This window comes from Amblyomma mixtum, chromosome 2, assembly GCF_055824585.1.
Source record: "Amblyomma mixtum isolate Tamu chromosome 2, ASM5582458v1, whole genome shotgun sequence".
Lineage (NCBI taxonomy): Eukaryota > Metazoa > Arthropoda > Arachnida > Ixodida > Ixodidae > Amblyomma > Amblyomma mixtum.
Genome location: NC_143013.1, coordinates 230,205,233 through 230,223,746, shown reverse-complemented (window position 1 = coordinate 230,223,746; position 18,514 = coordinate 230,205,233). Strand labels below are relative to the sequence as shown.

Here is an 18,514-nt window from a genome sequence, read left to right as displayed (position 1 = left end):
ACGTAAACGTTATATTTTTCACAACTTTTTATGATTTTGTTGACGCCTGTTTGCGTGCAATCAACCAACGATGTTTTGCTTTTTGTTTGTTTGCTTTTGCGCACGCGTACGCGTACGTTGCCATGACAACAGCGCGTTATTTGGTTCGGAAACTTGCCTATCGTGGAAGTGGTGAAGTAGGGCATGGCGTCAGGCGGTCGCGACAACCGATGTAGTTGTTGGGCGCGAACGCATCGAAGTTTGACGTAATCAGTGGTGTTAGCCTCCTCCGGGCACGCATGATCGGCACGTAACAACGCAGTGCATCCGAGCTAAAATCAGTCGGTTGCTGACAAAACGGTCGAGTCATCGTTGTGGTAAGTTGGTCTGACGAGCACATTAACATCGTAAAGGTCACTCAGCCGCCAATAGGGCAGCGCATTGAAACTTTCAGACCTTGCTTCCATGGAAAATGCTTACAACAAGCTATCTTGTTCTTCGCTACGGCTTGTCATACCTTTCTGATCATCAAGTAAGTGCGTTACATGCGTGGTGGCAATTTGCGTTCACAGTTGCGCCGTGGTTTTGCTTTGTCGGGATAAAAACTCTGGGCGCCCAAAGTGTAATTTTGTCTGTACTACGTTCGCTTATGCTGTTAGTCATCGGCTTCTTTTTGCGATGCGTCATTTGCTTAGTTTCGGTCACCGCCACGGTGTAAGCTAGCATAGAGAATGTAAGGTGGGCGTGATTATGTGCGACGCTGCGCACCGTTGGAAATAGTAGCTTCCGCGGTGAAAGCCTCGGAAAGCCCGCGGGAGAAGAGGCTATTACATAACGTAAACAGCGGCTTCGCAGGTAGCGTGGCCTGCTTTTCTTTCACTGTTGCCTTCCCTACATAAATGACGTTAAAAATAGCGATACGATCAGCTGTTTCTGCCGGAACATGTAATTGTGCTTCGTGTGCCCCGCGTACTGCTTGAACAGTGTTGACCTGTCTGGAATGTGCAGTTCACAGTATATAGTTTCGTTTTATTTTTCTTTTATTAAGCAAGGGTATTCCTGAAGAATGTGAACCCCTGTTTGATTGCTTGATCAGGTTGTGCCTGCAATGTGTGCGCAAGCTACGGGTTCCGTACCCTCACAAATTTCTGCTTTCTTCACGAGGTACGTGCAGACATGTTTGAACAGCTGCACAGAAACAAATACTGGCTTCTCTCCTAGTTCAGACCTCAGTTGAAGCAATGCATCCACATTTTGATGTATAACAATAGGTAGTGGATTGTTGCTGTAAAAGCCCAGGCAGCATCTATGAGCAAGAAATGCGTTGCGAACAAGACAATCGAACCACGAGCAGCTAAGCAAGAAGCTTTTAGCCAGGGGAAGCTCAATGCTAGGAGAGGGTAATTTCATTTCAAAGGTGCAAGGGCAAGTGTTGATCAACCGTACTTGTATTTCCTCTCTAGACATTATTATACTGGTATTTTTGTGTTTCCACCCCAGCTTTCTTGTTCGCTTTTCATTTGTTGCTGACAGTATATGCTGTAATGGAGAGCTCTCAATTAATTTTTATCATCTGAGGTGTTTTAGCACGCACCAAAAGCTCAATACATGAGCACTTTTGAATTTCACTTCCATTTGAATGCTGCCACTGTGGCGGGCTCAAATTTTTACATGCACAGGCATGGACTTGAATGCTGACGTACTATGCTGACTCAGCAAAGGACCCAAGCAACCCCATTATAGCAGATACTCGGCCAACCCTCACACTCTTCAGTGCTTTCCAGAGGCACCCTCTCTCCCCTTGGGTTCAGCAGCCGAAAACCAAAGCGACCACAGCAGGCCTGAACAGTAAGAAAAAAGGGTTAAGAAGAATGTAGACATTCCTGACAGAAGTTTCACCCTCTGTTTAGATGTTTATTTTCACTTCTGTGGCTTGCCTTTGGGCGTTTACTCGAGAGGGTGTATGCACTTTGCAGGCGACAGCATGGTGCGTGTGGCTGTCATTGGCTGTGGGGGCTTAGGCGTCAACGTTGCGGGCGAGTTGGCGGCACAAGGGCACGAGGTGCGGGTGCACGATGCACTGCCCGAGGCACTGGACCGAGTGGCACCACGACTGGCCGAGGACCGTAAGGCACTGCGAGAGTGCGGTCTCCTGCGACAGCCAGGATTTTTGGGCAGCGTCTTCTGCCTCAGCCGCCTTGAAGAAGCACTCAGGGTCAGCCACGTTTTGACATTCTTGGGCAGAAGTACGGGAGAGTGTGGGCAGGCAGCAGTTAAAATAACACAGCTAATCACAGCTTGAAGCACAAGGGATGTATGACTGTGCTGAAAGACTACAGTGAGTGTCATGGTTTGGCTAATTTGTCATGTCTATCATTGTTGTGCACATGTTGCATTTATACCCACGGGAGGTGAAAGTTTATTGTTGTGGCAGCCGCAACAAGCCATGCAGCCTAAATGCTTGTCTCAATTTAGCCATTTCTGCCCGTACAAATCTCATCTACTCCATAGCCCTGGATACCCTTGCCTGATCCCCGTCTTGTTTCGACTCCTCCCCCCCCTGTCTTTTTGCTTCTCAGTGCTCCATGATGGTAGTGCTTTTGTCCACCATTTGTGCGTTCAGCATATACGACGTGCATGCTGTTGGCTTCCTTTCCTTCTCTTGATCTGGAATGTCTCTGTGCTCTGCTCCTGACACTCCCAATTGGTACGTCATCACTTTCCATCACTGGTATAGATATTCCTCAGTACCCTTGCATATGGCTCTTCTACACCCCGGTTCTGCGATGCCTGTATGATGACCGCTGAGCTCTCGACTGAATCCTCTATCACAGACTATTCTTTCTTCTTGCACCTGTGCTGCAGAGAGAGTTTTGATTTGATTGCAGTGCTTGTTCTGAATCGATAGTATACCAGCCGTGAAGCAGCTTATTTCTGTCATTGTATGCCAGAGCACACAGCAGACGCTGTTCCAAGAGTAAAGAAGTTTCATGGATCATCAAACATTGCTGCCAAAAAACACGTGTGGTTTGTCTGGCTTCAGGGCGCCGTTGTGATGGCAGTGCATTGCCATGCAGGAAGCGGAGCTGGTGCTGGAGTGCATCACCGAGGACCTGGCAGCCAAGGTGTCCCTCATGGAGGTGGCCTCACAGAGCTGCCGGCCCACGGCCATCTTGGCCAGCAGCAGCATGCGCCTGCCCATGGACTCGGTCTTTGAGCGGGCCGCAGGCAAGGAGCGCTGCCTGGGCATGCGCTTCCTCTTTCCCGTCTACGCCATTCCAGAGGTGCGCCCGCCTTTGAACTGCTCTCCCCGTGTCTTCTCCAGCTTTACCCATACCCTTTATTTTTTTTTTTTTGTCATTTACTTGGTTCATTGTGCTGTCACCCTCTTCGGCAGCTTTTATTTTATTGGTACATACTGTCAATCCCATGTGGGATTATAACAGGAAGGGCATAAGTTGAACAGTCTAATAAATAAGCACAATAAGGCAAGTTAGCGTAATACAAAGGTAAACAGTAAGCGTTGTGAGAGTAAGGTGTTTAACAAGAACTCAGGAATAGAGGTAAAAGGTTATAAACTTTCAAATGCACGGATTAATCATGGAACTGAGAACAGACACTGGAAGCCAATGAATCAATATTTTGAAAATAATAGGCAAAAATGCGTGCATTGTTGAAGGCAGGCAGATCATTGCTTACCTGCATGCACAGTGAGCTGGTCTGCTAATTCATCGTAATTGCAGCTTCAGTAAAAAACCATCCTTATATAATCCATCACAGTAATGAAGTTCATGTTCATCGAACAGGCTGGCACCATAATAGCCCTTGCTGGAGCCATTTGTTGGAAACACTCAGCCGCCAGTCAAGTTCCTGAGTGTAGAACATTGCAGGACTATAGCTACAGTGTCCTCAGCAAAAAAAAAAAAGGTAAAAACTAAAGCCGTTGAGCATTTGTGAAGGGCACATCGTCCCTGTCATGCAGGTGGAAATTCAGCTGTGCAGAGGCACCTCGATGGCAACCCTGTCATGGGTGCGGGGCTTCCTGGAACGGATGGGGAAGACCGCCTTCCTTCGTGCTGGCCCCGAGCCCCTGGTGCTCTCGGAGCGGGAGCGCGAAGCACGCCGATCGGCACTTGCCCTGCTGGGACGCACAGCCATGGCGCGACAACCACCACCCTTCTCCCCACCTGACCTGGCCAGCCCCGTGAGTGGCACTGCTTGGCGAAAGCCCTTAATGCCTCATCGTTGTCGACAGAAGGTTGTCAGCAGAGGTGTCACGCTTTTCGGTTGGTCGAAATGGTCATGACCTCAGAGTGCACGGATTCGCAGTAATGAGGTCACCCACTGATGCCTGACGCCCCCTTTTGGAGCAGACGACAACTAATAAAATAGTTGTCGTCCGCTCCGACGGGGGGCGTAAGGCGTCCGTGGGTGACCACATTACGTACCTCAGTACTGCGAACAGAACCATGGATACAACCGCACTCATCAAAGCAGAGAGAGAGTCGTGCTAAAGAAGCAGTCTAAGTCGGCAGTCAAAGTGTGTAGTTGTAATATGTAGTCAAATAAAGCACTAGTACTGCACGAACAGTCTCGCAGTCAATGCCAAACAGTGCGCCAGGATAGGCTTTCGCCTTGCAGCACTTTAGAGAGCCAAAGTGCCCCCTGAATTTTGGCCACCAGTGGCCTACTTTTGCCAAAATACTGGTTGACTGTCAATCAATGTGATGATCGTATTCTCAAATGAATTAGTCACTTACTGGGGCTGGCCAAAGAGTAAGGCTGGTGCTACCACTGGTAACAATGACTCTCTCTGCAATTAGTTAACTCATTTTGGGCTTCTTCTCTTGTGTGTTTTCCTCTTGAGAAGGCAGATTCGGTAATTTGATATGCAAACACCTGTTCGTCAGGGTCATCATGTCTAGGATTACTGCTGGGAGTAAAACATGGACCAGGCGGCAGCATTTCTGCTTTATAATGTTAAACATTGCCTGTGTTACTGGGCAGTTTGTTTGACCAAGGCATGGTCACTATCCAAGAAGCGATATTGGTAGCTCATAAAGCATTCAGTTACTGTCACCAGATGTGTTCAAGCCTTCATGAACTTCTCATATAGACTCTCTGACAGAACTGCCGGCATCTTTTTACAGGCCTGTGTCTGGCATGGTTCTTGTGCTTAACTGTTGTGTAATCATTATTGGAGCTCCTATTTAAAATCATTTAGGTAGTTTGTTGTCAACAGTGACACACACTAAGCAAGAGGTATAGATGCTTTCTTGTTTGTTCTAAGCTGCAGCAGGGGTCCGTACATGTAAAGCTGCCCATTTGATTTGAGCTGTCAGGTGGCCCACTTAGAACACCAGAGTTGTTGGCCCTGAAAGATTACACAAACTTCTGGTAACCCACCAGACTTTGTTCCAAAGCTACTGCTGAAAGCCTTGATAATTGGCAAGCGTAACTGTGCCTTGCGTTGACCGTGGGCCCGTTTCCCCCCCGTTGCTTGCAGGACACGCTGTGCAGTGCCCTGACAGCCGAGGTCCTGGAGGCTGGGGGTGCGGGCGGTCGGGACAAGGACTGCGTGGTGTGCATGGACGAGGAGCGCAACTGCGTGCTACACCCGTGCCACCACCTGTGCACGTGTGCTGCCTGTGGCCGCATGCTCCTCAAGCGCCAGGATGCCTGCCCCATCTGCCGGCGGCACATCACCTCCATCTTCCGCGTATTCCACTCCTAGGCCCTGCTCCTGTGTGTTGGTATGCCGGCCGCAGCCTTTTGCAGGACAGGGTCTTGCCCTCTGCTGACCAAGGTAAGCACCTTCTTGATTGGCCATGAAATTAGGTGGTCACGTTGTAAGGAAGATAACCATGAAGGCAAGATAACCACTGGTCCTTAAGGGCAACGGAGTGGATTCCAAGAGAAGGCAAGCGTAGCAGGGGGCAGCAGAAAATTAGGTGGGCAGATGAGATTAAGAAGTTTGTGGGGATACGATGGCCACAAATGGCAAAGGACAGGGTTAATTGGAGAGACATGGGAGAGGCCTTTGCCCTGCAGTGGGTGTAGCCAGGCTGATGATGATGATTGTAAGGAAACAAGAGCAGACTGGTTGCTTGGGCTTGCAAAGTAGTGGCAGAGGAACCGGTCGAGCTCTTAGCGGTCACTGCTTCGGCTGCATTTTGACTTTCTTTTCGGATGGCAGTTTACTTTAACACACATTGTGGAGTTAGCATAAATGAGCATAAATGCCACAGTGCTGTGCAACCCTGAGAACAATTAACTGTCATTTCCAGTCATCAGTTTTAAATTGACTAGAAACTTTTCACTGCAAGGTTCACATTTTTTCAATGACCAAGAGGTGTGGTACCTCAGGAACAAAAAAATGTGCCTGGTCCTTCAAATCTAAATTCCTTGATTTTCACCTCTGAGCAAAAAGTTTTCTTTTTTTTTTTTTCAATCTTCAATGAGGTTGTCTCCAGCTTATGCCCGTGCCTTGTGCAGAAACTGTGGTGTTAGCTTTTAAGTAGTATTCATGCAGTGAGGCTAGGTTTTGAACATTAGTATTTCTGATTAGTGTTTAACACCCTGGCACCCTCTGGCTGCACTGATTGCATTTGCTTTTATCTGACTGCGTTATTCATCTGTGGCGGTCACTGTGCCGTGCAGTGGTTGTACCTTTCTGCTCTTGGCTTTAAGGTGACTATTTTTGTACAAATGCTTCAGAGTCTGAATTTGTGTTTCACGCTCCCAGCATCTTTGAAGCCTTTGAGCAGGGCTTATAAAGGCGGCTTAAAAAGGGGGACAAGTTCAGAGAAATTTCAAACATTTTGAATTGACTTGCATTATGCTTCTTGGACTTCCCTGTCTTAGGTTCTGATACAGTTTTTCAAAGCAATAAAGAAAGCAATTATGTAATAAAACAGCAAAAACCAGGAAACCAAAACTGAAACTGGGTTTTGACCAAGGTATGATGTCGTGTGAAAATAACGTACGATGTAACGGATACCGTCACAAAGCCCCTCTTGTACGTTATGGTTTGCCCTGCAAGTGACAGCTTCGAACGTTACTTGTCTGAAATGACCAAAAACAAGATTGAAATTTTTTCTTTCGATACTAAACGCAGAGTGAGTATCGATGGGCGTGCACCTCATGACATCACGCATGCAAGGATAAAAATCACATCAATTGAGACCAGAAAATGGGAAAATTTTAAATTCATTTCCACTGGATCGAAATGGAGCTCCTAATTATGAAATTTGACACATACGATCAAAATGATCCAGAGAACCTAACGTGAAAGTTTCGAGAAAATGCGTGGAGGTTAAGGGGGGACCCTGGTCTTGAAAAAAAAAATTTTATTAATGAAGTCGCAGTTATGAAATTTTCAGGCCACATGTATTTTTGTGCACTGATTCTAGATATGTCATTTAATTACATGTAAAACAATTCCTTGAGCACTTGTGCAATTTTTATGCAAGTATCTTGCAGAAAGTTCTGCAGAAAATTTGCTGCAGGAAACTCGCTGAAATGCACCTGAGTTATTATAGGGTTTTTAAGTTGTCGCTTCAGAAATGAGACGAAAAGTGTGTATTCTTGTTTCTGAATTGGCAGCTTCAGTACCCTATAATTCAAGTTCTATGATAGCCAGGATGATAATTTTACCCTTATTGCATTCCTTGGTGTCAAGAGAACCCAATGGCATGCATTTCAGCAAGTTTCCTGCAGCAAATTTTCTTCAAAACTTTCCACAAAATACTTGCATCAAAATTGCACAAGTGCTCAAGGAATTGTTTTACACAAAATTAAGTGGCATATCTAAAATCAGCACACAAAAATACATGTGGCCTGAAAATTTCATCACTATAACTAGATTAATAAAATTTTCTTTTCAAGACCAGGGTCCCCCCTTAAAAACCCAGGAATTTCTCTTTACAAAAGTATTCCCACATTAAGTGCACTATTATCAATACCGCACCAGTAGGTATGAATAGTACTTATATGGACTGCTTGGCACTTCATTCAGGAACAAAGAAACAGTGTGCAGACAGGACAGTTTTCAGATTTTTCACCTTTACTTTCACTTCTGCATGCTGCTCTTGTTTCCGTAATTTAGTATTGATATAGTGTGCTTCACCTCAACAGCAGAAAGTGTTGGGTAAAAAACACTTTTTACTAGAGGTGTGCGAATACCAAACTTCTGTTCGTGAAGCGAATACAAATAATAGATATTGGTTTCTAAGCGATTCCAATATTTTGAAATAATTTTGAACCTCGGTACAGGTAGTTTAAACTGAAGACAAACATTTTTCCACCAGACACAGCTATGAAAAACAAAAAGAACAGAGATATTGCAAACAAATTTTGTCTCCACCTGTCATCAGCATAATTTTATTATGCTTTTAAGGCCTACAGGCATTAAATATGGAGAGGGAATCATGCAGTTGTAATAAACTTTATATTTTAGACTATAATATCTTGTTTACAATAATTTGGATAAAAGTTGCATTCAGTGAAAAAGACGTCTATTATAATCAGTTTGACTTAATGTTCACGTGACAAAGGAGCTAGCTGAACCCTGTTATGACGCATTGTAAGGTGGCCAGATACCTCCTTAGTGGAAGAACGACGTAAGTGGTCGGTTGTTGGAGGGGCAAAGCATTGGTAAAATGCAACGAGACGGCTGCGATGTGAACAGGATGATCCCTTCCACGTTCCCTCGCGACACTTAAAGACACGGAGTGTTCAAGACGACATGTCACCTTCTTAGCCCTCTCGTACTGGTTTCGCCAGACTGCAAGTCCCGTGGTGAGCGCAAACGCTGTCGCGAACCAGAAGCAGGGAAATGAAATTGCGCTATTAGATGCTTCAGCATGCTGGCCGTGCTGTATACAGTGAGGGTGCATGAGCTGATGTTTTCGTCGTACGCTTTTTTCTTGTACTCTGCGGCCTAACATACTTAGTTTCTTGATTTTAACTGACGAAAGATGAAAACGATCAAAGTGGTTGCCGCCACTTTGCCCCTCCACTTTCCTCCACAAGTCGGGTTGCTTCCGGGCATGCTGCTGTCTCTTATCATTGTGATGTAAAATGAGAAGATCGCTGCCAGTCAGGTTCATAGCCAGTTGTTGACCGTACCATGGCACACCACACTGACGTGTCGCATGGTGTAGCAATTCGTTTTCCGACACGCGAGCACACAGCAGCAGCTCTCGACGGCTGTCAGCACATTGATTTTATGAAAGCCCTAGCATCACCGGACGCTAGCTTTTGTTGCATGCTGGCAGTCAGTTCTGTGACAAAATAGCTAGCCAGCTCACGTTGCAGGTACAAGATACTGGTGTTTGGATAAGTCATGATGTTTTGTCACAAGTTGAGTAAAAAATTTCTTAACATCTGTGGTATTTGAATAAAGTGCAGTTTTGAATACTAGCACACCTCTACATTTACTCAATTCTCAGTCTGACCACTAACTATAGTTTTATGTCTTGAAATGAATGTGCAAGGGCAGCACACAACATCCCATCTTGTGGTCAGGCTGTTTTCACCTTGAAGGCGACCCTTTGCCAATTGGCGCAAGTCTGAGGCCTATGAGTCGGTGCTCACGTTCACCCTTTGTAGAAATAGGTGCATGTAGACTCGATGAATTTAAAAAAATGTGGAGAAATTGATGCATGCGCAGTCTATCTGAACATAGGTTGTCCTTGCAAGTGATATTGATAACAGAGCGCAGCCATGCAAATACTGGCCCTGGCCCACCTGTGATGATGTGACTACTTACAAAGAGTCATCCCACACCTGTTGAACGTAAGACCCACCTATGATGATGTGACTGCTTACAAAGAGTCATCCCACACCTGTTGAACGTAAGACCCACCTGTGATGATGTGACTACTTACAAAGAGTCATCCCACACTTGTTGAACGTAAGACCCACCTATGATGATGTGACTACTTACAAAGAGTCATCCCACACCTGTTGAACGTAAGACCCACCTATGATGATGTGACTACTTACAAAGAGTCATCCCACACCTGTTGAACGTAAGAAGCAGCGTATATTTTATTCTCTTTCCAACAGCCAACCGACGAACCAAAAAAAATGCACCAAGGCCCTGCTGGCCCACACAAGACGACTCTATGAACAGAACACACAGAGGAGAGTGCCAGTACCCCTCCCTTGTCGGCAGTGGACTCTGCGTGCACGAACACTCGGAAGGGACTACCGCTGGCCGGCTCGGACGAAAGACAGGTGGTGATGCAGTGAAGGGATAAGGCAACGAGTCTCTCAGAGTCCACCCCGCGTTCCAGAGGTGTCTCCGAGAATGACGCGGTAGTAGAACTTGTTCATCTGCTCCAGGAAGATGAACGTGAGCACCGTGTGTGGACCCAGCCGGGCGTAGTAGGGCGTGAAGCCCTTCCACAGGCTGAAGAAGCCCTCGTTGCGAACCACCTTGGTCAGCACGTCCTACGAGAGATGGGACGGCAGATCAGCCGGCACCGTAAGCAACTGTGTGCCCACGAGAAGTGCTCTGTGATGTGAGCACCAGTGGGCTGGCTTCCCTTTCAAAAATGGCTGCAGTTGTTAGGTTAGTCGTCAAAAAAACCAAGGTGGTGCTGCAAAAGTCTGTACAGGTGCAGCAGAGCATGAGGACATTAGGTGCCAGTTCCCTGGGCACTGGTTCACATTTCCTAGATCACCTCACCTGTTCTTTTTCTTTCTTTAAACAACTTTGTAACAAAAAGTTAAACTAGATGAAAACTCAGTCTGCTCCTCCAAAAAGCATGTGCAGACAGAATGAGACATGCTCAGGGTAACAATTGCTAGTTACTGAAGCACAAATGACCATCACTCACATCTTAACCCAGAGTTAAAGACTGTGTTTGTGCAGGAGAAAGAAACGCAACCTCCAGACTTTCACCTTCCACTGAGACTATGAATAATAGTTATGGCTGTACCAACCCACTCAGGCATCTCAGATAACAATGACTAATAATACAGTGGAGGATTTTTATTTTATTTTTTTTAAGACAGATTTTGCCAATGAACAACTGTGGCGTGAACTCTGCAGGAATTCCCTCATGCAGCCTTTGGTGTTTTTAAAAAGCAAGTGAACTCCCGCCCGAATGCCTTCTTTGCTGCCTTGCGGTCTGTGGTAATGGTGCATATACTACAGGGTGTTTCACCTAAGACTACTCAGTTTTTAAAAATAGGCTTGTCGAGTTAAGAGAGCACTTTTTTGGGCATAACACTGTCACGGTGTAGTACATCAAAATACAACTAAGACGTGAGAACAAATATTTAAAAGTTTTAACTCTATTACTGTTAGGCTCCTTAATTATTCAGAGGTGTGTATCCCACTGCAAGTAATATCCATATCAGTTTTTAGAATTTTGAAAACTCTGTTACGCTCGGCGCTGTGACCCAACAAATTTTGGCTATTTCGGCAAGTTACTTAACACTGCAGAGGTTGCTTCGCGAAAGTGCATGTATTTTTGCGCGATGTAGCCAACATTCTTAGAGCCACAGCGCCGAGGGTAACCGCGTTTTCGAAATTCTAAAAACTGGTATGGATATTACTTACAGTGGACTACGTGCCTTTCAGTACATAAGGAGCCTAACAGTAATGGTTAAAAAGTTAACTATTCAGTATTAGTTAACCAGCCTGCTAGTTAGCACATCTTAGCTGTATTCTGATGTACTACACCGTGACAATGCTATACCGAAAAAAAGCGCTCTTTTTAAAAGACTATTTTCAAATATTGTGTAAAGTCTTAAATGAAACATCCTGTATATAAAAGGGCTGAGGAAATTTGCAACCACACATGTGACCGCCAAAGTTTGCAACTACAGTCACACAAGCTGTGTGTGTGTTTGCATGCAAGACACTGCTAACTGTGCATTTCTGCAGCCTTTTCAAGAGCAGTGTGCCATTAGATATGCATGAAGGGCCTGCATGTGTGCCCCTGCTAAGATTTGTGTTCTTAGAGTTTCCGCAGCTGTTGAAGGCAATAGCTGATGCACAACTTGGCACTGATACACTAGCTAATACAATGCAGAATGTCGCCTCTATCGGACTTTATCAAACGGAAAGCAACAGGTTGCAAGCGTCTTTCGACATTTAGATACCGCAGCTGCAGCAATGCAGCAAAGGTCAAGGTGATAGTTAGATGCAATACCTGTCGCTGCCCCTTTGTGCTGAACTGTCATTGGCGTGCGGCAGGGATGAATTACATGCGAGTGATAACTGCCAATGCATTGCAGCTGCCTCTTCTGCAAGGACTTGTATGTTTTACAGTACAAGCGTCTTTCACATTCCTACTATACCATTCTTGCTCTTTCGCGTCTGGAGATTGTTTTTTTTTTGGGGGGGGGGGGGGGGGGGGGGGGGGGGGGGTGAATGAAATTCACGAAAATACGGCCACATCAATGCCAAGGTGCGTCTGCCGTGATAGCATGCAGCCGCATTTGATAGGCAGTACTGATGAGATGAGGAATGCATTTTTTGTTCCAGTGCACTGTGTACAAACAGAAGTGGCATAGCATCTCCTTTGCACAGTGTTGCATCGAGGCACAAAGCTCTGTGCATGAGCACTTTTCTTTCGTTGCCATCTAAAAGCACCGAAACTAATGTGCTCGGTGACAAGTGTTTCAGATTTTGTTTGCGCCATTTTGTACAAGCGTATACAGCTCAATTTATACTGTTACCCATCAGGAGAATTTCATGGCATCGGTTTGATTTACATTCATGTTTAATGTTTAACTATCTAATTAACCATCAAAGAGGACTGCAAACCAGTTTTAGCTTCGCAAAAGACCAGTCCTAGTCTTCTAGTGCTCAGCGCGCAAGTCTGTCTTGAGCTGAGAACTTGTTGCTATCCTGGTCTGCAACACTACAAGAGTTTATTTGTAGGCTTCTTATTTCTTATTAAAGTCAGGGAGGGTTAAAAAGTAAGCACTCCGAGCAGAGGCAGAAAACCTTGCGTAGCCACAGAAGCTACTTCATGCCTTTATAGCCTGGTTCCTTCTTCACACTCTTGTGCAAGAGAGCCCACAGGCATTGGAGAGCTGTTGCAGTGAACAGCCTCTTCCTGATAAGACGACCAAAGTGAATGCAATATTCCTGCCTGTGTTGCTCGGTGTTGTGTCCAACTCTTGTGGAAATAACCTCTGTGCACTAATGTTGAACTGTGACTAATCCACATTGTTGTTTTATAGTATATACTGTTGCCTAGGTGTTGAATATACAGTTGGTATATTTGTCTGCCTGTGCTGCATTGTTTATGTTTATTATTAACCGTTGCAAGTGCAAGCTGTTTGTTTTTCTGGCACTTTTTAGAAGGTGGGTATGGGCAGTTTGTTGGTGTCATCCTTTAGAGATTTTAGAGACAATGAAATCTTGTGCACTGCCGCTAAACGTTTTGCAAAGTCAACTTACTCCTGCACAGAAGCTGCATGAAGTGCTCATTTTATAGCACTAAGTGTTGCTGAATGTTGACCTAGCCAAAGAAAACGCTTTAAGTGTCTTACCTTGGACTGTGAAAGCCCACAATATTGACCTCACGTGCTAAGCCTGCATATGTGTCTGCCCTGCAAGTCTCCTTCCAAGAGCGTCGACCATGTTCCATTTTGTTCAGTTCATTACTAATGTCTTCAATCTCAGTGATAGCTCTGATAACTCAGGATGCAGATTTTTGTTTTTGTTAACTGTTTCTCTCTACAAGCAGGTGCACAGCATGAGATTTTCAGCAGCAGATTGTCATTTCTGGTTGCCACCTATCACTACCGTGAAGCTTTTCCTGCGTGTGGAACTGCAACCCTCAGGGATTTGTCATAATAGGGGTGCAGCGTACTGCTTCCTCACTAGACCACTCTAATCGGACCATCTCAAGAGCCTTCTCTACACTGGACATGTTGAATCTCAAACCCTTCACTGAAATATTCCGTTGCAGTCGCCCACGTGGTATTATACTGCTGATTCTCGAAATTCTAATTTTGTTCAAATTACGGGTAATGCACTTGATATTGATGGGACAAAAGCTTCAATTCAAACAGACCATTATTAACAACCGTGTGTACTTTACTAAATCATATCTGACTTGAAATGCGCTAGTTACAGCAGCTTCACACTACAGCCATCTTTTTACACCAAATGTATGAATGTCTGTTTCCAACGCCAAAGAAAAAATAAGTCTCCATCACGGCTAGCAGCTCAGTGTGTTCAGTTACTCTTTAGCACCAAAGCATTCTACGCTGACAACGCCGCCGATAAGGTGTTTTTTTTTTTATTTCACTGGGAAACTTTCTTGTGGCTGTATGGTTGAACGGTTACTATTTTCATGCACTTGGTGTTCACTGTGACTTTTGCTAGCACATTGTATGTGTACTGTGCCATATTATTTTTGCTGCCATTAAACTGTTGTTGACAATACCGCTCAGTGACGCTTGGTTTGCGGGAAGGTTTAGTTATACGAACAAATATACGTTGGTCAAATGTTTTAGGGGAATCCCCCAAGGTGGAGTAGATTTGTAATAAGGGAGTAATTACTCAATGGCATCCACCAGAGCGTAGCCATACGGCTACAAAGGAAAGCTATACAGCTTTCTCAGAAACTTCGGAGTTAAAGAAAAATTCGTCCTGGTCCGGGGTTCGAACCCAGGACCACCGACTGCTACACCGGAGCAGTCGCTCTACCAATTGAGCTAACCAGGACGGCAAGCTTATGGTAGGGCGAGAGCGAATTGATCAATAACTCGAAGTGGGAACAGTGGATGCTCGGGTGGATGCCAATGAGTAATTACTCCCTTATTACAAATCTACTCCACCTTGGGGGATTCCCCTAAAACATTTGACCAACACTGTTCCCACTTCGAGTTATTGATCAATTCGCTCTCGCCCTACCATAAGCTTGCCGTCCTGGTTAGCTCAATTGGTAGAGCGACTGCTCCGGTGTAGCGGTGGTCCTGGGTTCGCACCCCGGACCAGGACGAATTTTTCTTTAACTCCGAAGTTTCTGAGAAAGCTGTATAGCTTTCCTTTGTAGCCGTATGGCTGCGCTCTGGTGGATGCCATTGAATAATTACTCCCTTATTACAAATATACGTTACAGCTATTAAGCTGACAAAGGTTGTGATCTCAGCAGTGATAGGTGCCAGAATGAGTGAACATCAAACTGCCAAAATGTAATCTCCATTAGAGACCAACCTGGCTGAATGCCAGTTGAAGCACAGTGCGTCAAAGCCTATCCGGACAGTGCAACACGGACAAATCCATAATGTTGGTTGGGACACACATGTACACTTGTCCTTTCTACTTTGAGGTTTGCATTGCGATAAGTATTGTCAAGCAAATAGCTTAGCAGTGTGAACTGTGAAATCACAGCGACTCCTTTTCCACTGCTTACCAATATAATGCTCCTCATCAAAACCTGCTTTAGACATGCTGATGCACTGGTTTGGGTGAAGCCTCTTGAATTTAACATGACAAATCGAATTTGAACTACTGACGGAAGCAGAATTTTGAAGCTTTGCTCCAATATTTCGTGACAAATAACAGAGAATGCAGAGCTCCAAAATCAAGAAGTTTTGCCTTACAATTGCATAGCTAAAAAACAAGGAAACGTTTCCAGTTTTGTACGCTGCACATGTTATGGCAATTAAAGTAGACGAAAACTATACTGTGGAAAACCAACTTCACTCACTAGAGTTCCATAAATGTCTTATGCATAAAATGACAGTGGAAGGCAGAGCCAACTTTAAGGCATTAACTTTGTCTGTATTAGGCTCTAAGCAGGTGAAGTTTGCTAAATTTTGAATGCAATATTCGTTACAGATCTAGAAAGTTGTAAAAATGAAATTTCTGGATTTTCAAACGTTGATTTTCGGCAGTCTTTTACGAAAATTGGTGGGGGTCATGATCAAAATTTAATTAACATTCTAGCTAAATCAGTCTTTTGGGTGCTAAGAAAAACCATTCCTCAGCGCTGAAGAAGCGCATGGTTCTGAAAATCATGGCAGAAACAAGTTTGGCCAAAAGCAGTTGGATCGGACGCACAAAGGGAATATACTCACAATGGCACCCCTGTACTCTGGTTTGCCGTCAATAGTTTTCATGTTCTGGATCCTGGAATGGAAACAAGCATGACATCAGTGTTACTGCACAAGCACGCTTAGAAGAAGAGCGGTGACAAGGCTCTGAGTGCTGGCGCTTTTTTTTTATCGCCTGTGGAACTTCAGTGCTTTGGAAAATAGACTCCGGGTATGTAAAAATGGTGCTCCGATTACCTGGATTACACCAGCGGGCATAAGCTACCATGAGTATACCATGTGGCAAGTTTGTTTTTGCTGCCAGTAGCACACACATTCAGTTAAGGTCTTCCTTTAATGTCCAGCTAGCGAGTCTTCTGTGCACGCTCCTCTCTGACGCGCACTGGTAAAGAGGCCATGCTAAAGAGATGCTGAGGATGCCTCTATCCAACTTTTGTACTCAGTAAAAATTGATTCCTTGTACTTTACTGGCTTTTCTCATCTTTTTCTGGCCGAGAAGACGTACTACTGCCGGGAAAATTAGATTTAAAATTTTGCCGCGACTTGATTCAAACTCAAGTCGTCAAGACCAGAAGGGGCTCCATAATCATCATTGGGGAGTGTCCTAGCCTCAGGAATCCACCCCCCCAAAAAACCTGTCCTGAGGCACTGCAGTTTGTGAAAAAGGAAGGTAGTGGTGACACCTGCATTTCATTTTTTAACCTCTTCTAGCTAATAAGGGCTCCGTTTTCAGTGAAGGCAGTGTCCTTGTCGTTCAAAAGTGATGGTTAATTTATAGAGGCTAACTTTGATTTGTCCTCGGAGTACGTTTAAACCCTGTATGCATCATGCTGTATACGACTGCACTGCAACACTCAAGGCGCGTTTGAGGTATGGTAAGTGAGTCAAGTCTTTCAAGCGAGTGGCATATGAGAGAAAAGTGATGAACCAAAGGTCTTCCCTGGTTTGACGATAAACTTTTAGTTGAGAAGAAAATTTTGTGAACAGAACGCTCCCCAGGTGCAGCTTACGGTAAGTGGGCTGAGTCTTTAAACTGAGCGAAATATGAGAGACAAGCAATGACCTAAAGGTGTTCCCTGGATTGACGATTTAGTTCGGAAGGAAATTTCGCGAACAGAATGCTCTCTAGGTGCAGCTGCAGTCAGCAAAAAAAGAGAAAACGTGCACAGAAGGGGGCGCACCTGGTCTTTGCGATGTCCACGGGCATGGAGGCTGCCGTGGTGATGAGACCGCTGATCATGCTGGCTGCAAAGTGGCACATGATGTTGTCCCGGAAGTACCCTGCACCAGAGATGACGCGACAGTGCTTTTCGTTGTACTGGTGAGCTGGTGGTAGCTAATCCTACCAGGACCCAGTCCATGTACCCAACTCGAAAAGTAAGGTACTCATACAGCCCTCTAACAAGAGGGTGAAATCGGTTATGGCTCCTCCCAACTGGGCAATTTCTAGTTGCTGCCAAAGCATTACGAAACGTTGCTCCAAAGAGGCATTACGGTGTGATGATGTACAGTCTTTGTCAAAAATATGCAGCCCAAAAGGTTTTCTTCCAAGCCGTGTAGCAGGTCTCTTTAGTACACTTGATAGTACTAAGCTTGGGAGGTTGAGGACTTAAGTTCCTGCCGCCTTCATGAGATTAGGGTGCCTCAGTATGTAAGAGGAGCTGTGTTGCAGGGCTCAGAAGCAGAACCCCTGGGCTGTATACTTTTGACAAAGACTGTACCTACAGTGCTGAAGCATCGGATCACACACTGCAGTCGTGTTTTTCCAAAAATCTGTTTCACAGGATACAGTACAAGTTCACCCACGCAGGCATTACAGAGGTCTTGTTGTTCCCTGCAGCACTGATATATCCAGCACTTCCCATGATGCTACATAGTAAAGTCCGCTTTGTGTGCAAGAACCTAAAAGTCAGTGCCATACATGTACAAAGTGCACCTTAGGTCGCAGCAACATAGTTCAACTACAGTTTACTATATACCTGCTCTGAAGGCGAATTTCCCCGAAAAGCACAACTATGTGCTATACTTAACCGGGGCAGATGCACAGAACGGCTACTAATGGTAAGCTGCAATATTTGAAAGCAAATTCAATAATTTCCTTTCAACATAGCTAATTCCTTTCACAGAGACCAGCACAACAAAACAGCTTGCAGCCAATGTGACTCATGCCACTGCACGTGACAGTGACTCTGAGCCATGACACTGATCACTGATGTACAGGTCCCCGTTTATGCCGAAACAGAAAAGAGTGCCGCCTGCCTCTCTTTAAAGGGAGACTGAGGCGGTTTTCGAATTAGCTAACTTTTTAGGGTTTTGAAGTAGTGTCATTGCTGATCACGTCTGTGAAATTATTTTTTCGATTTTGGCCAGAACAGTGGCGAAATCACCAATTAAAAACGCGATGTTTAAATCTCCCGCGCCGCGCGCGACCGCAGGAGAGGAGAACAGCGGAGAGGGAAACCTCGTCCATGTCGGCCAACGTGACATCACGTTGAGG

The 18,514-nt window shown here is 45.2% G+C and overlaps 2 protein-coding genes across 2 annotated transcripts in view; one reads left to right on the top strand and one right to left on the bottom strand.

Moving 5' to 3' along the window:
- The first annotated feature begins 903 nt into the window (after positions 1 to 903).
- On the top strand, positions 904 to 10,860 carry LOC149362877 (uncharacterized). The gene is made up of 6 exons (XM_089573296.1): positions 904 to 1,827; positions 1,956 to 2,194; positions 3,057 to 3,263; positions 3,962 to 4,183; positions 5,486 to 5,785; positions 10,051 to 10,860. The coding sequence occupies exons 1-5, from the start codon at positions 1,671 to 1,673 to the stop codon at positions 5,711 to 5,713; spliced, it is 1,053 nt and encodes a 350-aa protein (XP_089429422.1). The 5' UTR covers positions 904 to 1,670; the 3' UTR covers positions 5,714 to 5,785; positions 10,051 to 10,860.
- The window catches only part of LOC149362876 (mitochondrial 2-oxoglutarate/malate carrier protein), a 21,858-nt gene continuing 13,351 nt past the window's right edge, over positions 10,008 to 18,514 (bottom strand). Inside the window, exons 8-10 of the mRNA XM_089573295.1 lie at positions 17,199 to 17,298; positions 16,042 to 16,093; positions 10,008 to 10,437 (exon numbers count right to left, since the gene is read on the bottom strand). Of these exons, the coding sequence (XP_089429421.1) occupies positions 10,258 to 10,437; positions 16,042 to 16,093; positions 17,199 to 17,298 (332 nt within the window). The 3' untranslated portion in view covers positions 10,008 to 10,257. The remainder of the gene's footprint in view (positions 10,438 to 16,041; positions 16,094 to 17,198; positions 17,299 to 18,514) is intronic.